This window comes from Plodia interpunctella, chromosome 12, assembly GCF_027563975.2.
Source record: "Plodia interpunctella isolate USDA-ARS_2022_Savannah chromosome 12, ilPloInte3.2, whole genome shotgun sequence".
Classification (NCBI taxonomy): domain Eukaryota; kingdom Metazoa; phylum Arthropoda; class Insecta; order Lepidoptera; family Pyralidae; genus Plodia; species Plodia interpunctella.
Window position 1 is genome coordinate 9,534,370 of NC_071305.1, and position 21,447 is coordinate 9,555,816.

The 21,447-nt window shown below is 35.4% G+C and overlaps 2 protein-coding genes across 8 annotated transcripts in view; one reads left to right on the plus strand and one right to left on the minus strand.

Moving 5' to 3' along the window:
• LOC128674221 (uncharacterized protein) overlaps positions 1 to 21,447 on the plus strand; it is a 334,397-nt gene that overhangs the window by 897 nt on the left and 312,053 nt on the right. The window lies entirely within an intron of this gene.
• Positions 3,238 to 4,276, minus strand: LOC128674224 (uncharacterized). Its single transcript, XM_053752681.2, has one exon. The coding sequence runs from the start codon at positions 4,195 to 4,197 to the stop codon at positions 3,499 to 3,501; it is 699 nt and encodes a 232-aa protein (XP_053608656.1). The 5' UTR covers positions 4,198 to 4,276; the 3' UTR covers positions 3,238 to 3,498.

Here is a 21,447-nt window from a genome sequence, read left to right on the forward strand (position 1 = left end):
CCGGATATGGTCAACATAAAAATTAAGAACGATTTTTACTGAAGCCGGGACGGGCGGCTACTGTAAATTAATTGAGTTGAAAGTTAAATTTGACTGAATTCAATGTTTTTATAAGTGACGATTTTAATTGCGAGGTTGTTCCTTATCGATCCGATGTCTTTCCGATTCAAATATGGATTCATTATATTTTTCTTACTCATCAGAGTTATGTTGCATCCTCATCTGAATATAATAATTTAATTTTAAAAATGGCCTTTGCCTGGGCAAATTTTGAAATTAACAATTTTAGACAAAAAAAAAAATCACATCTAATAACCTAGCAAGTAGCTCGTTTAACAACATTTCTAATATTATATTTTTTGTGATAGGTACATACGGAACATCTCACTGCGGTGTAGTGACCTTGTTCAACTAAAATAGTAGATATAGTAATACGTACATTACACCTACTTATTCTAATAAGGCTTACTTAATGGCCACTCACCTACCTTAGAAGTCGCACAAGACATAAATGAGATTATAAATCGCCAAACTAGTTTTTTTACTAATGGAATGTAACTCGAGCTATATGGATTTTGTCTTTATTCAATTCAGTTGATTGAAAAGATACAACGTAAAGTATTTTTGTCTCGTTCTGTCAATGTCAAATACAGTAAGTGGGATAGAGACAAAAGATATTCTAGTTTAAAATACGGTAACTTGTTTAAGATTCTAAAGGCATGTTTCACCATTTCCTGATTAAAAAAAGTCTAACAGATAAATTAACTGCTAGATATTTCTGCCTGAAGTGTTTGGCTAGTAGTGAAACACAATTTTTAACGCTGTCTGTTCGATATTTTACCTAAATAAAGACTATCAGATACTATATCAGTAAGCGGTAAAATATCCTATGTTCTCGGTCTACAAATACCTATTCAGTTTATTTGTTTGTTTGTCGGTCACTAAGTCTGTTGGAAACAATTGCTTCTGATGTGGATTAGTTCACTAAACCGTTACTACGCGTGTTAACTGCCGGGCAGCCGACTACATCTGCAGCAATCAAACGCCTAGAAACTCTTGTAAATATCCACTAAAATTGTTTCCAATTTAACATTAAAAATATATAGCTACATATATCCTACAAGACTTTCACCAAATAAATGTAATTGTAGATTAATTTTAACAGTTACACTGATGCTTTGATAAGTTACTTGCTCTCCAATCTTTGACCACTTTTGATTAGCTGTCATTAAAAATCATGACATATAAAAATGCCTTTTATAAAATTGGCGCCGGTCGATCTTATAAACTCGGTCAAAAATCTGTCGAAATATGGTTTGAAATATTAACGACCATAACCTTTCGAACCATATTTCTTTCGTATGCAGAACGGAATTCGTAAAGGCCAATAAATCACAGAACTATTACGCCAATTACGCAACGGTCAGCGAGCCCTTAATCCTATGCGTCCCTTAGAAAAAGGGCCAAGAGTAGAATTCATCGAGTTCTCTTCGTTTGTAGTAGAGCGCGCGCAAGTGTCATGTTAAAGTAATACTCCTAATGTTATATCCTCCTAGATCCTCCTATTCCTCATATTATAAAGGTGAAAAAAATGTTTGTTTGTTACCTCTTCACGCTCTATCGACTCGACCAATCTTCTTGAAATTTTAAAAGCTAGTTTCATTTAAATCTGCTAAATTCTTAGATATTTTAAGTATACTTTTATATAACATCAATAATTTACTCAGTTTATCACCTTGGCGGCTTATCAATATTAATTGGCGGCGCAACAAACTTCACTACAGCATTTTGTCCAAAGACGATATTTAAGGAAGTGTTGGCTTGATGTCGTCAAGCATGCAGTCTGTGCGAACCTGGAAGGTGTGCGAAGTAAAGGAGAAAAAGGGCGAAAGCGGACCTGGGCTCCGACGCTTAATAGCGCTAGAAGCAACCAGAAAAACGCTCAGATGAGAGATAGATACCGGTCCCGCTTGCTTTATATAAGATACTCACTCTGAGGCCTGGCCGGACCCAACTTACTCAACCATGATTCAAATTGATTTATGTCTACCGATAAGCAGATCGAAACTTTTCACAAGCCTACACTAGAGTAGGAAACTCCTGTTTTGCAGTTCGCAGTTATACTATAATATGTTATTGTACCCAATTTTAATCCACAAACAGAAACTTTAACAAGCCAACATCGAGCTAGCTAGTACTTATTTGCTGCTTGCTGTACATGAGAGAATAGAACTACTGGCATACGGCGCGCTGTTCCTGGTTATATTCTGTTCGTGAAGATATTTTGTCCGGTAGATTTTATGACTGAATTACAAATGTTACACGCAACACGCACACATTCGAACTTTCAGGACAAGACGCCCGATTTTTTAGGAAATTTATTGTTATTTTTTACTTTTGTAAAAAAAAAAGATTTCCTATAAAAGACTGGAATCTAAATATGGCATCCTAAATTGAAAAGTGAATAGATTTTTTCAAGTCACATTACGACGTGACCAGTGTTTATTTATGAATTTAATCAATAGTGATATTACGCATACGAGATTGGAGCATCACAATGCGTGTTACGCCATAATGAGCATTGTATACTGAACGGGTTGTAAACAGTCTGTATTGTAAAATATACTTCTTATTCATAAAAATCCGGTTCTAAATTTAATCATGAGCATTTAGAACCCCAATTCGAAATGATTCGGATAGTATGTAGTAAGTACAGCCGGCGCAGCTTCTCCGATATTGATCTGCGGATGAGGGACGGCCAGCGACGAACGCCCACCTTCGTTACTGCTATACTGTTGTATTGTAACTTACCCTGTGAATACGAAACAAGCCTTGTTACTAGTAAGTCGAACTATTTAGGAACATTCACGGTGGTGGTTGTCTATGCTGCGTAGGAATCCTTTACGGCATAGATATATTATAGATAAGAATATTAGCGAAAACGTCCTAAATGTGCAGAGTATTATTTACACTCTATTACTTCGTGTACAGTCCGCTTCTTGAGTTTAATATGTCTCTGGTCCTATTCTCCTTTACAATTTGTAAATTATAATTTCAATTTGCAAATTGTATGGTGAAATAGGCGGACTTATTAATAAAAGTGTTATCAGTAAACTGATAAAGCTTTAGGAGCAAAAAAAAAAATCAAAAACTCCGGGTAGAATTTCTACAAAATCTTCCGGACCATTTCTAAAACTGATTAATTAGAATTGCCAATTTCCCAAATAAACGCAGCACTGATGACAAGGTATTTATTAATTCAGTACAAGTGCAATATTGAAGTGAAAGCAATAATAACATTGGTGGAAATGTACTAGTTCTCCGCAAATGGATGCCCCATCCATCACGTGTAATCGGAAACGATCACTGCAAAAATGAGTGTAATTTACTGTGAGTTGCGAATTTTATAGCCGGTTCGAATTGTTGCCATTACATGCGCCATGACACCGCGGTGTGCCGCAACTACTTCCATAATTTTCCCTTCAATCACTCTCAAAACTATGCAACCTTTTTAGTCTTCATTGGAGGGCCTATGAAGAGTTTCTCCTCTCTCCGCCTCTTCTTAAATGGCGCAGGGCATTTCAAAGAGTTCTCAATCACTATCCTTTCGGCTACTCTAAATTGCTTCTCAGAAAATGGCCTTAGAACAGCAAAGCTGATACCCATAGACTTACCCTTCAACAAATCATCTTTCAATAATATATTATCATTCAATTTCGTCTTTATGAACTTTATCATGTAATCAATCTCTGCGCTGGGCATCTTCAACAGAGCTGCCACGGCAATCTTGTCATGATCTTCGGAGTCTTTAGGCTCTACTTCCAATTTTAGGTTTTCATCCTGCGCTGGATAGATCACTTCTTGGAGGTGAAAACGATTCGGGCCAGCGCCAGTCATGAAGACACATTTAAAGTTATTCTGTTTGTCTATGATGCTGTTTAGCCATCCAGCATTGCGCTCGAGAGCCGCCAGAAGAAAACTCATGAATTCGCCGACTTCTTTCTGTTTTTTGTAAGAAGCTATGGCGGCCAAAGCTATGTCGGGTAAGCCATCATGATTTTTGTCATTACTCTCTTTGCTACCTTTGATAACAGTCTTTTTAGTCGTCATTGTAGCTATACGATCGATGACACTGAACACATTATTCAAAATGCCCGAACGTTTGTTCTTGTGACTGAAAATTTTGACTATTTCCATAAAATTATTGTAAAATTAATAGGTGACGCCCGCCGTCACGCTGCCTTGTCATCAATGTTTTGTTTCATCGAGAGCTATATTGTTTATGACCTAAATTACTGACTGATTAAAATATTGAAGTAAATACTTTCTCTATTGACCATTTCATTTTAATCATATACTTTATATATAAACCTATATATATACATAATAAATTGAAGTGTATATATCTGTGATTTTATGAATATTGCAGACTAATGTCAGTACACGTACGCACTGCTATGTTTGCTATAATAAATAGTGTTTTATACTGTGGCTATGTATAATGGACAAAAATATGAAATGTTTATTTCGTAAAGATTTCGCTTGTAGAAGCATGTAGAGTAGAGACACAGTTAACTGTATAGCAATAAAAATAACAAGTGATAAACGATTCCTCTTGCGATTTGTGGGTCTAAAACAATGGAAGGCACATATCCCTATAAGCTCCTAGTGCCACTACATCTCCATTACACTCATCACGTATGCACCAGGCTGCAATCCGTCAAAGGACCTGAACCTGCGCTCACTCGGCTTTGTCTGACCAACGGTAATCTAATTGTAGGGAGTTATCTGTATTGTAGTGTGTGTATTTTCTCTAATAGTCTGCATGTTTGTTTAACTAAAACCATGCATGTCAATTTTGGTGCAACACGCCTGTTGAAGGTAAATCATAATTTTGCCCTATCTCATTTATCTACCGTGTTTGCCAGCAGATAAATTTATTCATCCATTCAAAAGTTTTCTTTTGTAAAGTGGGTTGTCAGCACAGATGGTGGATCTCCGAGCATTACGACCGCTGCGGCCAAGCCGTCATTATTATCCGTTAATTTTCTTGAGGAAGCAATCATTTCCAAAATCAATCATTCATAGAATTGACATTGATCACCATACAGATTAATGATTTTAAAGTAAGATAGTAAAACTGATTCTTGTCTTTGTTAAAATTTGAAAAGTAACAATGACAATTTTATACATTTAGAATAACTTTAGATGAGATCGTAAAAAAAGCGCTAAACCCCAGATCACTGGACCTTTGAAACTGTTTATTAAAATATCTCTCAGGTGATGTAACAACTTCACGCTTTGAGCTAAAAGCGGCATAATGTCTTATACCAGCTCATAAATAATCTTTAGTGTTCGTTCTACATGCGCTAGGACAGGTTGATATATCAGCGCCACATCAATTCGTATGAAGACAGAATTGTCACCGGTAAATCAGAGATGATGCACGACTCCGCGCGCAGCTGAATGGCTTATTGAATCACCATTCCCTTTGCTTTAAGGTGCGATACCGCAGATACGTCTTTTTTTTTCTAATAAACTTGATATTTGTATAGTGTAAAGCACGTCATTTATTCAGAAATTCAGTCGCAGGCTTTCTTTAAATTATAGTATTTCTCAAAATGCTGCAAACAACGGTATTACTGTTAAGATTACAATTACATCCAGTTTTACTGTATGCACAACAGAAATGTATTTCATAATTTTATTTAAAAATATATATAATGTAATAAATCATAAAGTTAAAACATTAAATTTCATTTGTGATTTTTTTTTCACCTGCGCTGACGGTTAGCTAAATGAATGCAGTTATAGCACTGGACTCATTTCGAAGAAGTTTTTTTGAATATGCAGCATCAAAGGACTTATAGGATTCTCAATTTTTTTTCACTATACCCGCATAATTTACGCTGCAAAGCTAAGCTTACTTTAGCAAATTCCATGTCAATTCAGCTTGTCGCAGCAACGGAGCTGCGTCTTCCCTTTATTATAGCCAGCTCTAAATCTAAGCTAACGCGCTCCACGACGTGGGAGGGCCATCAAAATCCCTTCCTATGTTTAAAATAAAAATTTAACCCTAAAAGCAGTTTCATTTTATGATGGTTCTTTATGTGCCGCAACATCGCGGTTGCATTTATTTGTTCTTATAAAATTGTTATTACCTCGTCCACATTCCTCGAGCACTTTCTTTTCAACGCTTTATATTGAGTTATGATGTTCGCCATTAAACTTTACGGGGACCCGCAAAGTTAATATTGAATTAGCTTTTTCAGAAAATGCTTCAGTTCGTTAGCATTCTTTGTTCCGAAATATGTTTCCAATTGGAGGGCCTGTTTCTGATATGGAAAATTGCTGGAGCGATATTTCAAAGACCCAACGAGGGACATTGCAAGCCTCCGAGCAATTTTGCGAAGAAAAATGGCGGAAATTTCGCGGGACAGGAATGTCGGAGCCGAATCTGATGTAAATTAAATCTGGCCGTGGTCAGAATCCCGCAGCCTGGGAATGCAAGTTACGACTACTTTTTATTCCGCTGAAGTTTGCGCCAACGTAGTTTTAGGTGCCAATGGAATCTGTGGGAGTGAAGTAACGCGATTTTCTAAAATTATGGGTACCTACATCGTCGAAGTTTTCAATTTAGGTTTTTCATTCTTTCTGCTTTAGTAATGATTTTTACATTAAATTGTGGTTCGTCTTAATCCCTCTTATAGTGTATATGTACATATGTGTCACTAGATTGCGTCATTGGTAGAATATGCTGCATATTTGTGTGTTTGAAATAACTTTATTGCTTAAGAAAAAGCATATACTATATAGAAATAATACTAGCAACAGCGGACTTATCCCATGGAGAATATCTTCCAGTCATAATTTTCTATGTACACAATTAAAATTCCATATTAACGAATACTACATATAATAATAATACTAATCAGATATAGTGGGTGTTATACCACGCCATCGTCACATTTGTATAAATTTCTTTTAATTTATAGCGAAAATTGAAAAATACTACAGTGTACATTATATCTAACAAAATCAATTTCGAGAGTTAAGAATACTAATTCTTAACCATGATAATCGAGAATGTTCTTATCATGGAATTAGTAGGTACTCGTACTAAGTACTTACTATACCATGGTTCTTATCCATGATTCCATGTCGGTATGTCTACACATAAGGTTTTTTTTTCATAGTCTATTTATGCATACCTAAAAAAAACCTACCTTTTGCTAGGCAAACGCCTCATAAGTATAGATAAAAAATAATGATCTTGTCATGTAATGTCGCTTATATATTCCCCAAACTGTCGTCACCCCGACAGGTGGTATGGTCCAGTACGATACATATTAATTGTTACATTAGTGCGCTTTAGTCCGGGGACATCCCCGGCTATGTTTTTAAAATGCCTTGTTTATGGACGGTTTGAAGTGGATAATAAAACCTACCTGGAGCTTATGGCACCCGTGGCATGCATTAAATAAATAGTTAAAACAAGATAAAAAGAGATTAAAATAGAAGATTATTATGCTGTTAATTATAAAAATAGCTGGTTTTTGAAATTTATGTAGATGAATTTTGACAATGGAAATCTCAATTTTTCTGTTGTTTTATATAATGTATCTTGTCCTGTCTGTTATCGAAAGGAAATGCTGAATTAGAATATACATTGATTACGCAAATTAATATAGGCGAAAATAATAAAAGCGAATCAATGAAATCAAAAGAAAATCATATGATAAATAATTACAAACTTCTTCATATTAAGTATCTTTTTACATTGATCATTTAATCTCTATTTATTAATATATATAAATATTTGTGTCGTACACAAAGAAATTATAAAATAAATCGGGCGATTTCATGTAAGAAATTTATGGGGGGGCAGATAAATCTGGATGCGGATACAAGTTTATCCTTCCTCTCAAAATAGGCTTGGTCCCTGGGCGGAGCTGGATGAGTGATGTCCACCTTTGGGCCCCGGGACAGAACACATAACGCGGAAAATTACTGGATTCTAGTACACCCATATTTTTCATGCGCGATTCAGAATTTGTTCAAACGCATGGTTGAAAGTTGAATGAAAATCAGCCAAAAAATCTAGTTGGAATAATTTATGGTTTAAAAGTAATTTATTGATACTAATAGTCTGCCTTTTGACGAGGTTTGAAGGGAGAAGCCTAGGTGTCTATTCTGCTAACGTTTAGTTATCCTGGACAAATATAGCGACCATAAGAGTAGAACTTGCTCTACCCAGATTCAATGTAGAATTCATCAACAGATGGATACTGCAGCCGCGCTCCGTAGGTGTGACGAATTTTCGAGTTTATTATCAAGATGGATGTTTACTATGCCGTAGTTTAGAAGTCTAGTGAAAATATATACTGTTTTATATTCAGTTACCAACCCTGCGTTCCGTTACTTCCGAACGACCGCTCATATTACCTTGTCGTGAGAACGTACGTGTTATTAAATTCTCGAATAAGACTATTTGTTTTCGAGATCGTATGTATGTTTGCGTTCGCAATTTATCCCCTGGCTCCGAGGCAAGTGTTGATATTAGTCTTTAAGTTTTTCATTATTCGTGTAAATCAATGACTGGCATCAACTATTCGAACTACTTTGAGTGTTCTCTTACTCTCTCTCTCTTATCTGAGCGTTTCCTCCGTTACTGAGCAAGTAATCAGGCCCGCCTGATGGGAAGTGGTCACCGCAGTCTATGGAAGCCCTTTTTAAATAACCCCATGTTATATTCCCTTTTTTCTCCACTTTGTACTGTCTTTTATCCATCTTATCATTGACGACATCAAGCCAGCATATTTTTGGGTTTGTCAGTCGCCTCTTCTGTCAAGACCAGATGAAAATACGCCGATAGATATGTTTGCATTTGAATAAAATTCGATATCTCTGAAAGTATAACGCATTTAGACAGCAAACAAAAGACAAAAGAAGTTTAATTGTTATTACGAGTATGTAGGTTTACTAACCGATATAGTTATAAGAAAATATGATAATTACAAACAGGAATGCGAAAAGTGCACTGAATTATTTCAGTTAGCACAAAGTACATCCTTTTTATGTATGTTTTGAAATTTGTAACTAACTACTGTGTGCAATAAAGTTTTCTGAACAACAACAACAAAATTTCAAACCATTTGTCGCAGCATAAAAAGCAACACATTGCTTTAAGCTGTGACGTCACGGGAACGTGTGACTTGCATAATCGTCCGTTAGCTCCAACTTAAATAATTCCAAATTAAAAACGTGACTGCACACAAAATTTTAGGTTAACTATTTTAACAATGTATGTGTGTGTAACTTTAAAAAATGGTTGTTAACTTGATCCTATTTAAGAGGCAATAAAAATACAGGTTGTGTGTTTAGATCGTCCGTAATCTTTTTCTGCCCTATATCACTAAATAGTATATACAAAGTTGGTTTCCGCTGTTCCGTATCGACTTTGTAAAGATCTAAATCTTGAAAAATTACGCAACGAATTTGATGCGACTTTTTTATAGATAGAGTGATTCAATAGGGAGGCCATGTTGTGTATACAACATACATAACATTGCACCCGTGCGAAGCCTGTCGGATTTTGCCCTCATACCATCATTATCATTCTTCATTAAAGTCTTTTTATTCTTTACCTCAAGCAATGTCAGCAATTTTAATATTACTTGATGCATTAATTTTATAGATTACAACTTTGTGATCTTAGATTTGCGTGCGACGGAATGAGTTGAATTGCTTTTGAGTATGTTTTGATAACTTCTCAAAACTACGCTGACGTCGAAAAGAAAAAAATTAAAGTATCGATAACAAAACAATCCCATCAGAAACGGTCACAATGTAACAAAGTATAAATGGCTGCAATATTTTTTGTAAAATCACGAGTTATGACTACGTCAATTCGACACGTAAAAATACAAAGGCGTATTTCTTTGAAGCCCGAGTGCCTCGCCTTTTGCCCGACTTGGAAACTATTTGAATTTTCACTCTCCCTCCACACGACGTCTTTATATCGAGCCCACAGAATTCGGGATAACAAGACAATAGAAGTGTCAAAAAAGCGTAATCTGTACGTACAGAACGTAATTACGTGAAAACAATTAAGGCTAACTTTTTAAGCTCTTACGCTGTCGTCAAGCCATTATTATCTTAGCTCTGAGCACATAGTTATATCTAAACTAATTCTCGGTTGTTTCCTTACCCATAAAGCTCAGGCCAGTCTGAGCCCACTTGCCAGTCTCATGGAAAAATGGGTAAAGTTACGTTATCGTGGTACAACGGGATATATCACTTAAATTATATATCGCGAAGGGTTAATTTCCAGGGTTCACGTATATTTATTCCAAGGGGTTAGTGCGGGTTTGCATTGCAGTTCTCACCATCGAATCGATTCGAAGTGAGGCGCAGTGAACCAATCACATTGCAGTGTGGTTGTCGTTGCGTCACAATGGCGCAATGTGATTGATTCGCTGCGTCTCACTTCGAATCGATTCGATGGTGAGAAGTAAAATGCAAACCCGCACTTCGCCCACAAATCTCATTTCGAATTTAAATGTTCGAATACGTTCATTTTTAGCTATGCGTGAGAGTATTCTAAAAGAATAGTAAAAGACAGTGTAGGGCTTTTTAGTTGTCTTATGATTTCGATTTCTGTGATCGGGCCGTGCACGCGTGACAGCGGACAATGATACATATTTATCTAACAATATTTATGGCTGTTCAGAAAAAGCGACGTGATTTTCTTGTCTCTTTTCATATTTAAAGTTTGGATGTTTTATGGCGGGGAAGGATTGTTAGGATCGATAATGAGCCATGGATTATGTAAAAATGTTGTATTTTGAATCTGTCGAGCCATTCAGTTGCCTCCTATATAAAACTCAAATTTTAAAATCGCTTAGTGTATTTTTTTAGAATTTAGAATGAACAATGAGCCTAAATAATAATGATATGTTATATTTAAACCCAGAATTACCATTCTTAAAGTTGTGTCATTAATATTTCTAAAAAAAATAAACATTTTTTTTTCCCTTTTTTACCAAGACAGCATGCGACACGTTTTTATCCTACGTAAAGTCCACAGATAACACACAAATTTGTCCTGTGACAAGATGTTATCAAAAAAGTGGGTCCTCTCCGGACAGCGGTTCGATCAAACGTCTCGTTTATCAAAAATGGGAAAGGGTTAGCCCTGCCGAATTGGCCGACATTTTAAAGGCGAGTGCTTCATTGCAAAATACATTTTTTAAAAGTAAATAGTTTTTTATTATTATTAGAGACTAGAATAAATAAAACTCTTCTGCTGAATCGCATGTTCATATACACAATTTGTCATACAATAGAAAGCCTCAGGCTACAAGCTGAGCTTTACACAGCTATTGCAAATACAAAGCAGAAAACGAAAGAATTTAGCCTGAGGATATGTGCGCATGGAAATATAGCTCGAAACGCAAACACAAAAATATGTGAAATGAGAAGTTATCTTTCGAAATGTGCCATGAATTAGCGGAAATACAGGAATTTTTCATTCGCATTCAACGGTAAACGGGAGTTTTAGAACTCCACATGGCAAGAGAGCTTGCCTGGTTGCTTTGCTTTTTAGTAAATACTACCAAAAACTATTTTTCGAGATCTGATCATGTCAAGACAAGACGAAGGAAACTAAGCCTATCAGGACTAATTTGCATTGATTTTGCAAGACAGTTGGTCCAAGGACCCGGTTCCCAGGTTCATAATCAATTCAATTCAATGAATAATACAGCCCTATCATTGGATATTAAATTGAAAGTGCGTAAACTTGCAAAATTTGATAACAGACAACACCATAGTAAATGAATAAAAGTTAAGGAAAAAAAGTTAAAGAAAATTGAAACTTACTGTGAATTAGGGATGGACTTCTATCAAGTATCGACTCAAAAGTCGAGCCAATAAATTGTAAACTCCGAAGCGTTTCACCTTAAACCCAGTTTGTAACGGGGAGCAGGTGGGTCGCTAAGAGGGTGAATGAATCACCCCTGGACAGATGTGAGGACTCTTTTAATGGAACACCCGTTTTTATAGCGTCCGCGTATGTAGATGATTTATTTATTACGTCACAGATGCTGATGTTGTTGTTGATAGTGGATTTGACATGAATTTTGCATTATTATAAAACCAGTAAGTGTGCATCTTCGTGTCACTTTTATATATCACGTTTGTAAGACCGTTTGGCGGGATCCCGTTCTTACATGATATTAAAATGAAGGATTTTAAAAATCACTTGTCGATTTTAAATATTAGTAATAGTATCAAACCTACCCACATAGTTCATAGTTCACAACACACGTATCTGAGAGGGGAGAGAGTTGGAGTGGGGATGGAGGGGGCACACGTGCTCCTCGAGTTTAATTAAGCGGTGATTAAAGTTATCGGACACAGTACACAGTCCCGGGTGTGGTATAATCTATTTTTATTTGCTTTTTTTCAGTTATTGAATTGACCATTATCTAAGGTTCATTTCAGTTTGACACCAGTCGATTGTCACGTAGTCCACACATTCACAGCTGTGCCAACACTTTTTTTATGTTGTATTTACTGTCATAATTTGTTTTTTGGATACCCTGTAGACTAGACTTCATTCAAGCATTCGCTTCGTTGTTGTCAACTTTCACAGTTTTTCACTGCTTTGCCTGTAGAGGCATTTATAAGATCTCAAGCGTTAGTCATGCGATGGTTTTAGTCTATATGATTTTCTTCCTGTGCTATTACTCTAGTCGATGATATTATGTGAAACATCGTAACGACTTCGTTGGTGGTTTGTACTATAATTATTTGATAATAATTCTGAGTCTAAAAATATACTGACTTCATGTTTTTATCAAACAATCTTAAGATTTTGTAGGCCAGTGGAACAGTTTGTGCAGCCTTCGAGCGTAATTGTAAATTAATTACGATCTCACAAAAAGGGGCCTTCTAATAGCTAATTAGACTGACGATAAATTGCATTATGACTTTGTGGAAGCGTGAAATTTTGTGATTTTATGGCTTGCCACTATTCAGCTGAAATAATTATTTAATTTTATTGAAAATTTAATACCTTTATGTCAATTTTCAGACCATAAATCGCCTAATATAGTTTGTAAGAATCCTGGTTCGGACGTACCCTGTCAGGAATGAAATAAAGAAATAATAATATACAAAATCTGCTTTAGTTTATTCGCATCCCTTGTATGAGCATTAATAAAAGTATTAAAAGGTATTCCTTCGCGCAAATAAAGTTGCTATTAAAAGTTGGAAAAATTTACAAGATTAAAGACACTCGGATTAGACAACACACAACACAACCTTTTAGTGTTGTCGGAGAGGTCAGATTGTGTTGCATTCAATGGGTGATAAAAAAAAACATGTCCGTGATTTTTGCCGTTGAGTAGTTCCCACGTCTGGAGCCGGTCCTGGGTGCATCATCAGTTCATGCTCAACATAATATTTACCTACTAACCCTAGATTTTTAATTTTCTTTATATGTTTATATGTAACAAAAATTTTGCATGAGTCTTGATGCTCGAATAAAGAATATTATTATTATACTTTTATAAATGTTTTCTCCTTTTTTTTTTAAAATAAAAAAAAGGGTATACGCCTCATACGCGGGCCGAAGCCAAGCGTAAGAGGGAAAAGTTTTATATGCTGAAGGTAGACGTGAGGGTAGACGAAGTTAGGAATTTACGTGTGATTCGGCATGTATTTAGTATTTATTATAATTATAATAATGCAGTGTCATCCAAACTTAACGTATGCACAAAATTCCAGCTCAATCGGTTGAAAATATCGATATTGTTATTCCACTCGAGATATAGCAATGTACATAGGCACATAGTTACATTGCAAGTTAAATAAAAACTTGTAATAATTGAGTAACAAGTAAAATTCTAATATCGGCAGGTTTCAATTGCTGGTTTATTTAATTCAATATAGTCTCCTGGAGTTCTTTCGTCCTGGGTTATTACTTGAAGTTGACGCGTGACCAGAACCGACTTTTTTTTGACTAATGTCCCATCATGATCAAAATACATAAAATAGAATAAATGATGAATGAATGTTATATATTTTAATCAGTTTTATTCAATCAATTTTATTATCAATTTAAACCTTAATTGGCAATAAATACGTGTATTCTAAAATGCATATGTCTTGTATAGTCAATAATTAATTACTGCGTTCTATGTATACATTTTATATTTTATTTCATGCTGCATGTGCGTCCGTTTCACGATAAACCCAAAACTTTCATTACTAGATGAAGAATGTTGGTATTTCCATCACTGTTGTGTTGAAACCCAAACTACGTTTTTATTTCTTTGCTCGTAAAAGCGCTTCTACTTGAGAATATTGAAATATTTAGCATGTGTCTATATTTTATATTTTATTTCATGCTGCATGTGCGTCCGTTTCACGATAAACCCAAAACTTACATTACTAGACGAAGAATGTTGGTATTTCCATCACTGTTGTGTTGAAACCCAAACTACGGTTTACTTGAGAATATTAAAATATTTTATGTTTTCTAAGCACTTAAATAAATACCACCTGTCGATTGATTTTTCTTTATATTGTTTTGCATTAATAATATTAGTAAGATAAGGATTATTTATATAAAAATTGCTGCGCCCCGGGACTTCGCTTCCGTAGGAATTTCAATATAAAAAGTAGTCTATGTGTTATTCCAGGTTATATTCCACCCGTGTATCAAATTTCATAACAATCGGTCCAGTACATTTTGCGTGAAAGAGCAACAAAAATATATGCATACACACACGCTCGTACACACATCCGCACAAACTTTCGCATTTATAATATGTACACTCGGATATACTCTGTATTTTTAATTTAAAAAATATATATTTTTATTTTTTTATTCATATACAATCATCAGAATGTCATTTAAGGATTAAGTAGATGACTGTACCAATTTAAAAAGTCAGGAAAATGTATAATTTCGAAATATAATACAATAAATTAAGCCACAAGACACTATTTCTAACTTTCGAATTACATATATAATATAATATTTTTAATTAAGTAATGTACGTACATACAATGTAAGTACAATTTAACACAATACCTGATTTTCACATTGAACGTTTTAATTAACGTAAGTATATTTAATTATTATCTCTATTAAGAGCCAGCAATAACAATATATAAAAGAGAAATATAGTTGCGCATAACAATTTAATAAGGTAATTACGGCAATATATTCGGTGCAGTAAAATGCATTTAAGGCTTGCATAATATTCCCAGCGGACTGCAGAACGCGAGAGCGCACCAATTCTATGGCCGTTTATTGCAATATCCATCATACTAGACCTAGTCCCGGATCTTACTACGTAAACATATCGTATAATTCAAATTCAAAATTCAAATCATTTATTCAGAAATTAGACCTTCACGGGCAGTTTTTCACGTCAATTTTTATATTAAATAGTAATTTCTTACAAGCTACAAACTACTGGCATTTCAGAACGACCACTGCTGAGAAGAAATGTCGAAAGAAACACATTTGAACAGTGTCGGTCCCTATCATGCCAGAAGGGCTTACCATTATTGTTTCTTACAATGTTTTTTTTCTAATAATATATAAAAGTACATAAAGTACATAGTCAAAAAGTATATCAAAACAGGTTATGATTGTGATCCGAGTGCTGATAAACTGTAAACATACGTATACGTAAATGTTAAAATGAATAAACACAATAGAAATATCAATGTAGTGTGAGAGAGAAGATAATAAAAAAAAGGATTTAAACACAGATTACTCAGCTGTGTCTCGGGTTGTAGATATTGTAGATATTCTCTAAGTTATACATTAGATCATTTAATATTCTATCATAAGACACAGCCCGTGTAAACTAAGCAACGCAAGTTGATTCGCGCCCCCCTACCGTCTGAGTTCACCGATCGATAGTCTATCTGGCATTATATAATAAATCCTTAAGTCTGAATTTCTTTTTAAATCGAAAAAATAGTCACTTTCAATTTATTTGGACACAGGTGTGCGTCCGAACGTTTAGTTCGGCCTCATAGACGACGCTCCCATGAGGACACATTAGTTTCTTATTCATTCGCCCCTATTAGACTTAAGGGCTTTTGCTGTCTCCGTTGGACATTTAAAATAAGCAAAATAATCGTGAAGGTAAATGCTGGAAATTTGACGTTGCATTTGGACGTGGCCGACATTTGCTGTGCTTGATTATGCCAGCAGTTTGTAGTTTTTTTTTGCGAAATTACAATATAAAATTTAACGTGAAGTGCCTGTGAAGGTCAGTTTCTGAAACGATTTGATTTAATGACGAAAAGAAACGAATCTTTGTTTTTATATGTAAATCTTGTACACTGGACAACTAACCATCTTAACAGTACGGGTTGAAAACTGTGGCTTGTTTATGACTAAACAAAATGTGGTAAAAGGAGACCAGGAGACTTACCATTATCTCTTAAAGCGATTCACTTTGTGACCTAAACTGATCTGCATCGCAAATTCGTACCATCAACTTAATTATTAGTATGAATGCGATTCATTTTAGGTTCCTAGTTTGAATTCATAATGATCGAAGAGGGTTTAAAGTAGGGAAAGGGAAAGTATTTTCTTAAGTGTAAAAAAAATAAATAAGCTATTCAGATTTACTACAATCTACTCGATGTCCGATGCTTATGGATAAAATCTAAATATATATTTTAGCCCTCGTAATGATCGTCTCTAAACTGTATTTTGCCATATATTCTGTAACACTGAACTATCAATACAATGCTGGTAAATATTGGTTCACTGGTGTTTGGTTTCATTTGTTAACAGTGGCATTGTTTGCTAGTTCAAATTGACTGTTTGGATTCAATAGCCCATAATTTATTGGCACAAACTCTTGACAATTTATTTTATTTTGTATTTTTATGGCTTAGCGCATCCTTTATTGAAGCGGTGGTGGTGTAATGGTTAAGACGCCCGCCTGTGGATCGAAAGGTTACAGGTTCGAATCCTACTCGTGCCACATGACTTTGTATACCAATCTGACTCATGTATAGTAGTATTTTTCATCGACCACCACTTGCTTTCGGTGAAGGAAAACATCGTGAGGAAACCTGCACACTGGTTCATCTGCATTATCAACTTGTGTGTGAAATGGTGAAGTGTGTGCAATGGCAAACCACTCCATTACTAATGCCAAGAAAGTTGTTGTGTGTGTTTCATTCCACGTAATAACCACGACCCTCAGCCATGAGGAAAACGACTATGAAGAAGAAGAGCATGCTTTATTATTCGATATGATTTCGGAATAAAATTTACCGTAACTACCGTACCATTCCAGATTCAGTGGAATAAGCTTGAGTGACTAACAAACATACGTCCACACTTTACATTTAGTAACATTATCTTTTTATTTGATTTCCCGTTCGCTTTTCTCGAAACAACTTATTAATACAATGCCTTTTGAGTCACGTACTTATCGACTTCCAAATAAGCTTTTTAAGAACATGCATTGTTCCCTTCAAACATGAATCGATCATAATCTAATATGGAATTTGAATGATCCTCAATATCTGACGTATTATTGCCTCTCAATTTTGCAGGAGCATCCGTGCAATGTGTCCCACAATAAGCCCCTTGAAACCTAAATCATATTACGGTAAATCTATTAATCGTATTTATGTAGAAGTTTTGACATATTTGTGTGTGATTTTGATTTATGAATGTAGAACTAAGACGTGGGGGACATGAAGAATAACCTGAATTTTTGTCAGTAACCATTAGCTATTCATGTCGGTACAGTATGTTAGTTAGCCTCCTGAAATTCTCCCTGTCCCTGTGTCCCTGTTAAAAAGGGTACATTTTTACAACGTTCCGTCCTCTCGCTTCGTAACGTTGTTATATTTATTTACAAGGATAAAGATAAAAAATATAAAAGATATTTTATTTGCAAAAACATTTGTAAATTGATACATAAATTCTTAAAATACTACTCAACATGCCTTGGCATACAATGGTGTGCAAATGTTGGTACAGTCGCTGCAAGACATACTTAAGTAAAGAAAAAGAAAATAAAAACAATTTGTATAAGATAAACATGAATGCTTCTGAATTGTAATGTCCATAAGATTAATCGTGCACTAACAATACATATAACATGTATTGTCAATGCTGTATATTTTCTAAACTTATTGAAATATGTATCTAACATCAAGATGGTTCAATATTTTTAATATTCCAACTCCAGCGGTTTCCAAAACACTGTATAAATTCCAACATTGGATGCTTTTATCTTTGTCTAAAAGTAAATATTGGAGGCTGTCGAATCTCGAAGACTTTTGTCTGAGATCACCGACATCGTTTGAATTTTCAAAAGCTTTTGTAACTATTTTGAAGTAGAGGATTGCTGATCCGTACAAGAGTTCTTTTAGTTGAGGATTTAGATGAATTATTTAAAATGAAAACTTTTTATTTTTAGTTTTTGGGTATTACATTGTGGTGAGATGCTTGGGTGTGGAACTGTCACGCAAATAAACTTACACGAGGAGGAGCCCGCGACATATTTTTTTCATAATGTAATTTTCTTTAGGTTGTAATAATACATAGCGGCCCGTGCCGGCTTCGCTTGGAAAAACACGTCTAATAAATTATACTCCTAAGCCTTCCTTAGGAACCACACTATCTATTGGTGAAAACCGCATGAAAATCCGTGCAGTTGTTTTTGAGGTTATCGCGAACAGACAGACGCGACAGAGGACTTTGTTATATAATATGGATAAGAATAAGGATAATATTTATTGAGTTAAAAGGTGACAAATTTTAACTATGGACTGATATGGTGGTGTAACAGCTTATAAGTAAAAAAAGTAAGTAATATTCCTCAGCAGAGGAATTAAAAACTTTAATTTCCAATAATAAAGTAACTTTATGCATATTTTATTCCATCCAATTACCGCAAATACATTATATTTCGTCACCAGACCTGGCACGCATTTTTTGCTTTTTCAGGTACCAGTTACTGGTAATATCGCCCCCTTAGATAATTGAATCATTAGGAACCTCCCAAGATTCGTAATCACAAATGAAATATAATCATGAAAAGACTGCTGTCATGCTCGGAGGCTGAGAGAAAATATAACAGCCCTTTAGAGGCCTAATGATTAGGGGGAGACAGAAAGAATGAATATTATAGGACCTTGTATCTAGGAAGGTCGGCAAAGCGGAATACGTGTGAGACGCTGTCGATAATCGCTTTGTAAATGTAGCGAGTCGCCACTGCTTCGCACAACTTAAATTTGCTTTTATCTTCTACTAGCAAGCTTCTACCAACAAATTATACCCCTTAAACTTCCTATTGAATTACTCTATCTTAAAATCCCCTGCGTAGTTTCAAAGATCTAAGCATACACAAGAACAGACAGACAGCGGGAAGTGACTTTGTTTTAAACTATGATAGTGATAGGAAGTTCCTATCCAACAGTGAAACTAAACAGTTAAAAAAAAACAGGCCTGAGGCAAATGTCGCACAGGGACTATTGATTGATTCTGAATTATAAATATTTTTTGTGTTTCTAAGTCTTACATAATATTTACATAATATTTCATTATCTGTAATAGGTGGTTCGCAGAGCGTTACATCGCTGCGGCTGCGCGGTCATTACAATCCGTCAATTTTCTTGAGAAAGAAATCATTTCCAAAATCAATCATTAATAAAATTGACATTACTACAGTACAGAGTAATTAATGTAAAGTAATAAAATAAAACTCATTCTTGTCTTTGTGAAAAATTGTAATGACAGCCCGGCCGCAGCGGTACGAAACGCTCTGAGAACCACCCATAGTGGACTTCGCTTGTCGCAAAAATTTAACACTGACGCAACGTCACTACACTTTGTCAAAGGGGCGGGCGAGGATATCTTGCCAAAGATTGCTGGAATAATTCAAAGACCTCTTCAAAGAAGCATTTCAGCGGAAATGGCGTTTTTGTAATTAAATTGGACATGTTTTAAGCATTTTTCCTTGTTGATACGCTTATTTTTGTTTGGTTTAATCTTTGTTTAGGCATCATTACCTTGGAGCTCTAAATGACTTTCCGCTTGATAACAATATTATGAATTTATTTTTTAAATATATAAAAAACGCCTTCATTGAATTTGCTTCCTTATTAAACAAAACTTACTAGAGAACAAGTTTTTAACGAAAACGTAAATTTTTCCACAAGCTCGTTAGAGAGATTGCTGTATTTAACGCGCGACAAAAAAAAAAACACATCCGCACTGTAAACCGTTGAGGTGTTCCCGTGTCTAGAGCCGATCCTGGGATCCATTATGCATTGCCATGAAAACTGAAGCGACGTGGAAAATCACAACCCTTCTCTTGTGAATATGACTAACAAAACAATTTCTTGAAACTCACTATAAGCTTAAATTACATTGCCCAGCTGCCGTGTAAGACTTACTCAAACAACAACAAGCAAGATGCAGCTTAATAAGTCCTACAAATGGTACAATTCAGACTTTACCTTAAGCAACGTTGGGTAATTCTACAACGGGACTGAACAACTGACGTCGAACACGGCGCACCTTAAGCTAATTTTGCTTTAGAATACTTTAGAAATGTCTATTTCTCTTTGTACCTGAGATTCGCCCCTGTCGGTCTGTATTCCCATTCTTGTTAACACATCCATGATGAAATAACAGACATTTGTGCCTCACCGAGCGTTTTTCTTGTTATTTTCCCAGCCATTAAGTGTTAGTGCCTACGCTCCGCTTTTCAACTTTGACTTCACCACGTGGCACCGTCTTTGGTCTTAGTAGTTAGACCATTGGTTTGCAATGTTCTTGACGACTTGATATTAGTAAACATGGGGTGTGCTTGTTACAAGACGAGCCCACTGTCTCCCTCTAATAAGTCTTGGAGGCAAGCTGAAATTTCCTTTGAATTATAAAGCTTATTAAACATTGTTCCCTTGCGTACATTAACCTGCAATGAAAAGCGTTGCCGAGTGAACGAATACACGGACACTCATTGTTCTATTCCACCGCTTAATAAGCGCCCGTGCGAACGACTCTTTATGGAGACCAATCTTCTATATGTATAAAACTTGCGTTACTGAGTGACTGACTGATTGACTGACTGACAGACAACACACAGCCGAAACTACTGGGTGTAGAACGCTGAAATTTGGTGTGTAGGTTCCTAGGACCACTGTATGTGAGTCACACATGTGTAGAGCACTAATAAGGGATTTCCTGAAATTCTCACGGGAAACTGATTTTTACTCTCATACGAAGTTGTGGACAAAAGCTAGTGTAAAACTAATTATTGTCTTTGTTAAAATTTTAAAAATTGTAATGACAGGCTGCAGCGATCGAAACGCTCTGAGAACCACCCCTACCTACACTACATACAGCTTTATTTGTGAAGCTTTTGATTAATT

Bases quoted from the DNA above. Each gene is read 5' to 3' on its own strand.
- LOC128674224 (XM_053752681.2), bottom strand. From the start codon at position 4,197: ATGGAAATAGTCAAAATTTTCAGTCACAAGAACAAACGTTCGGGCATT.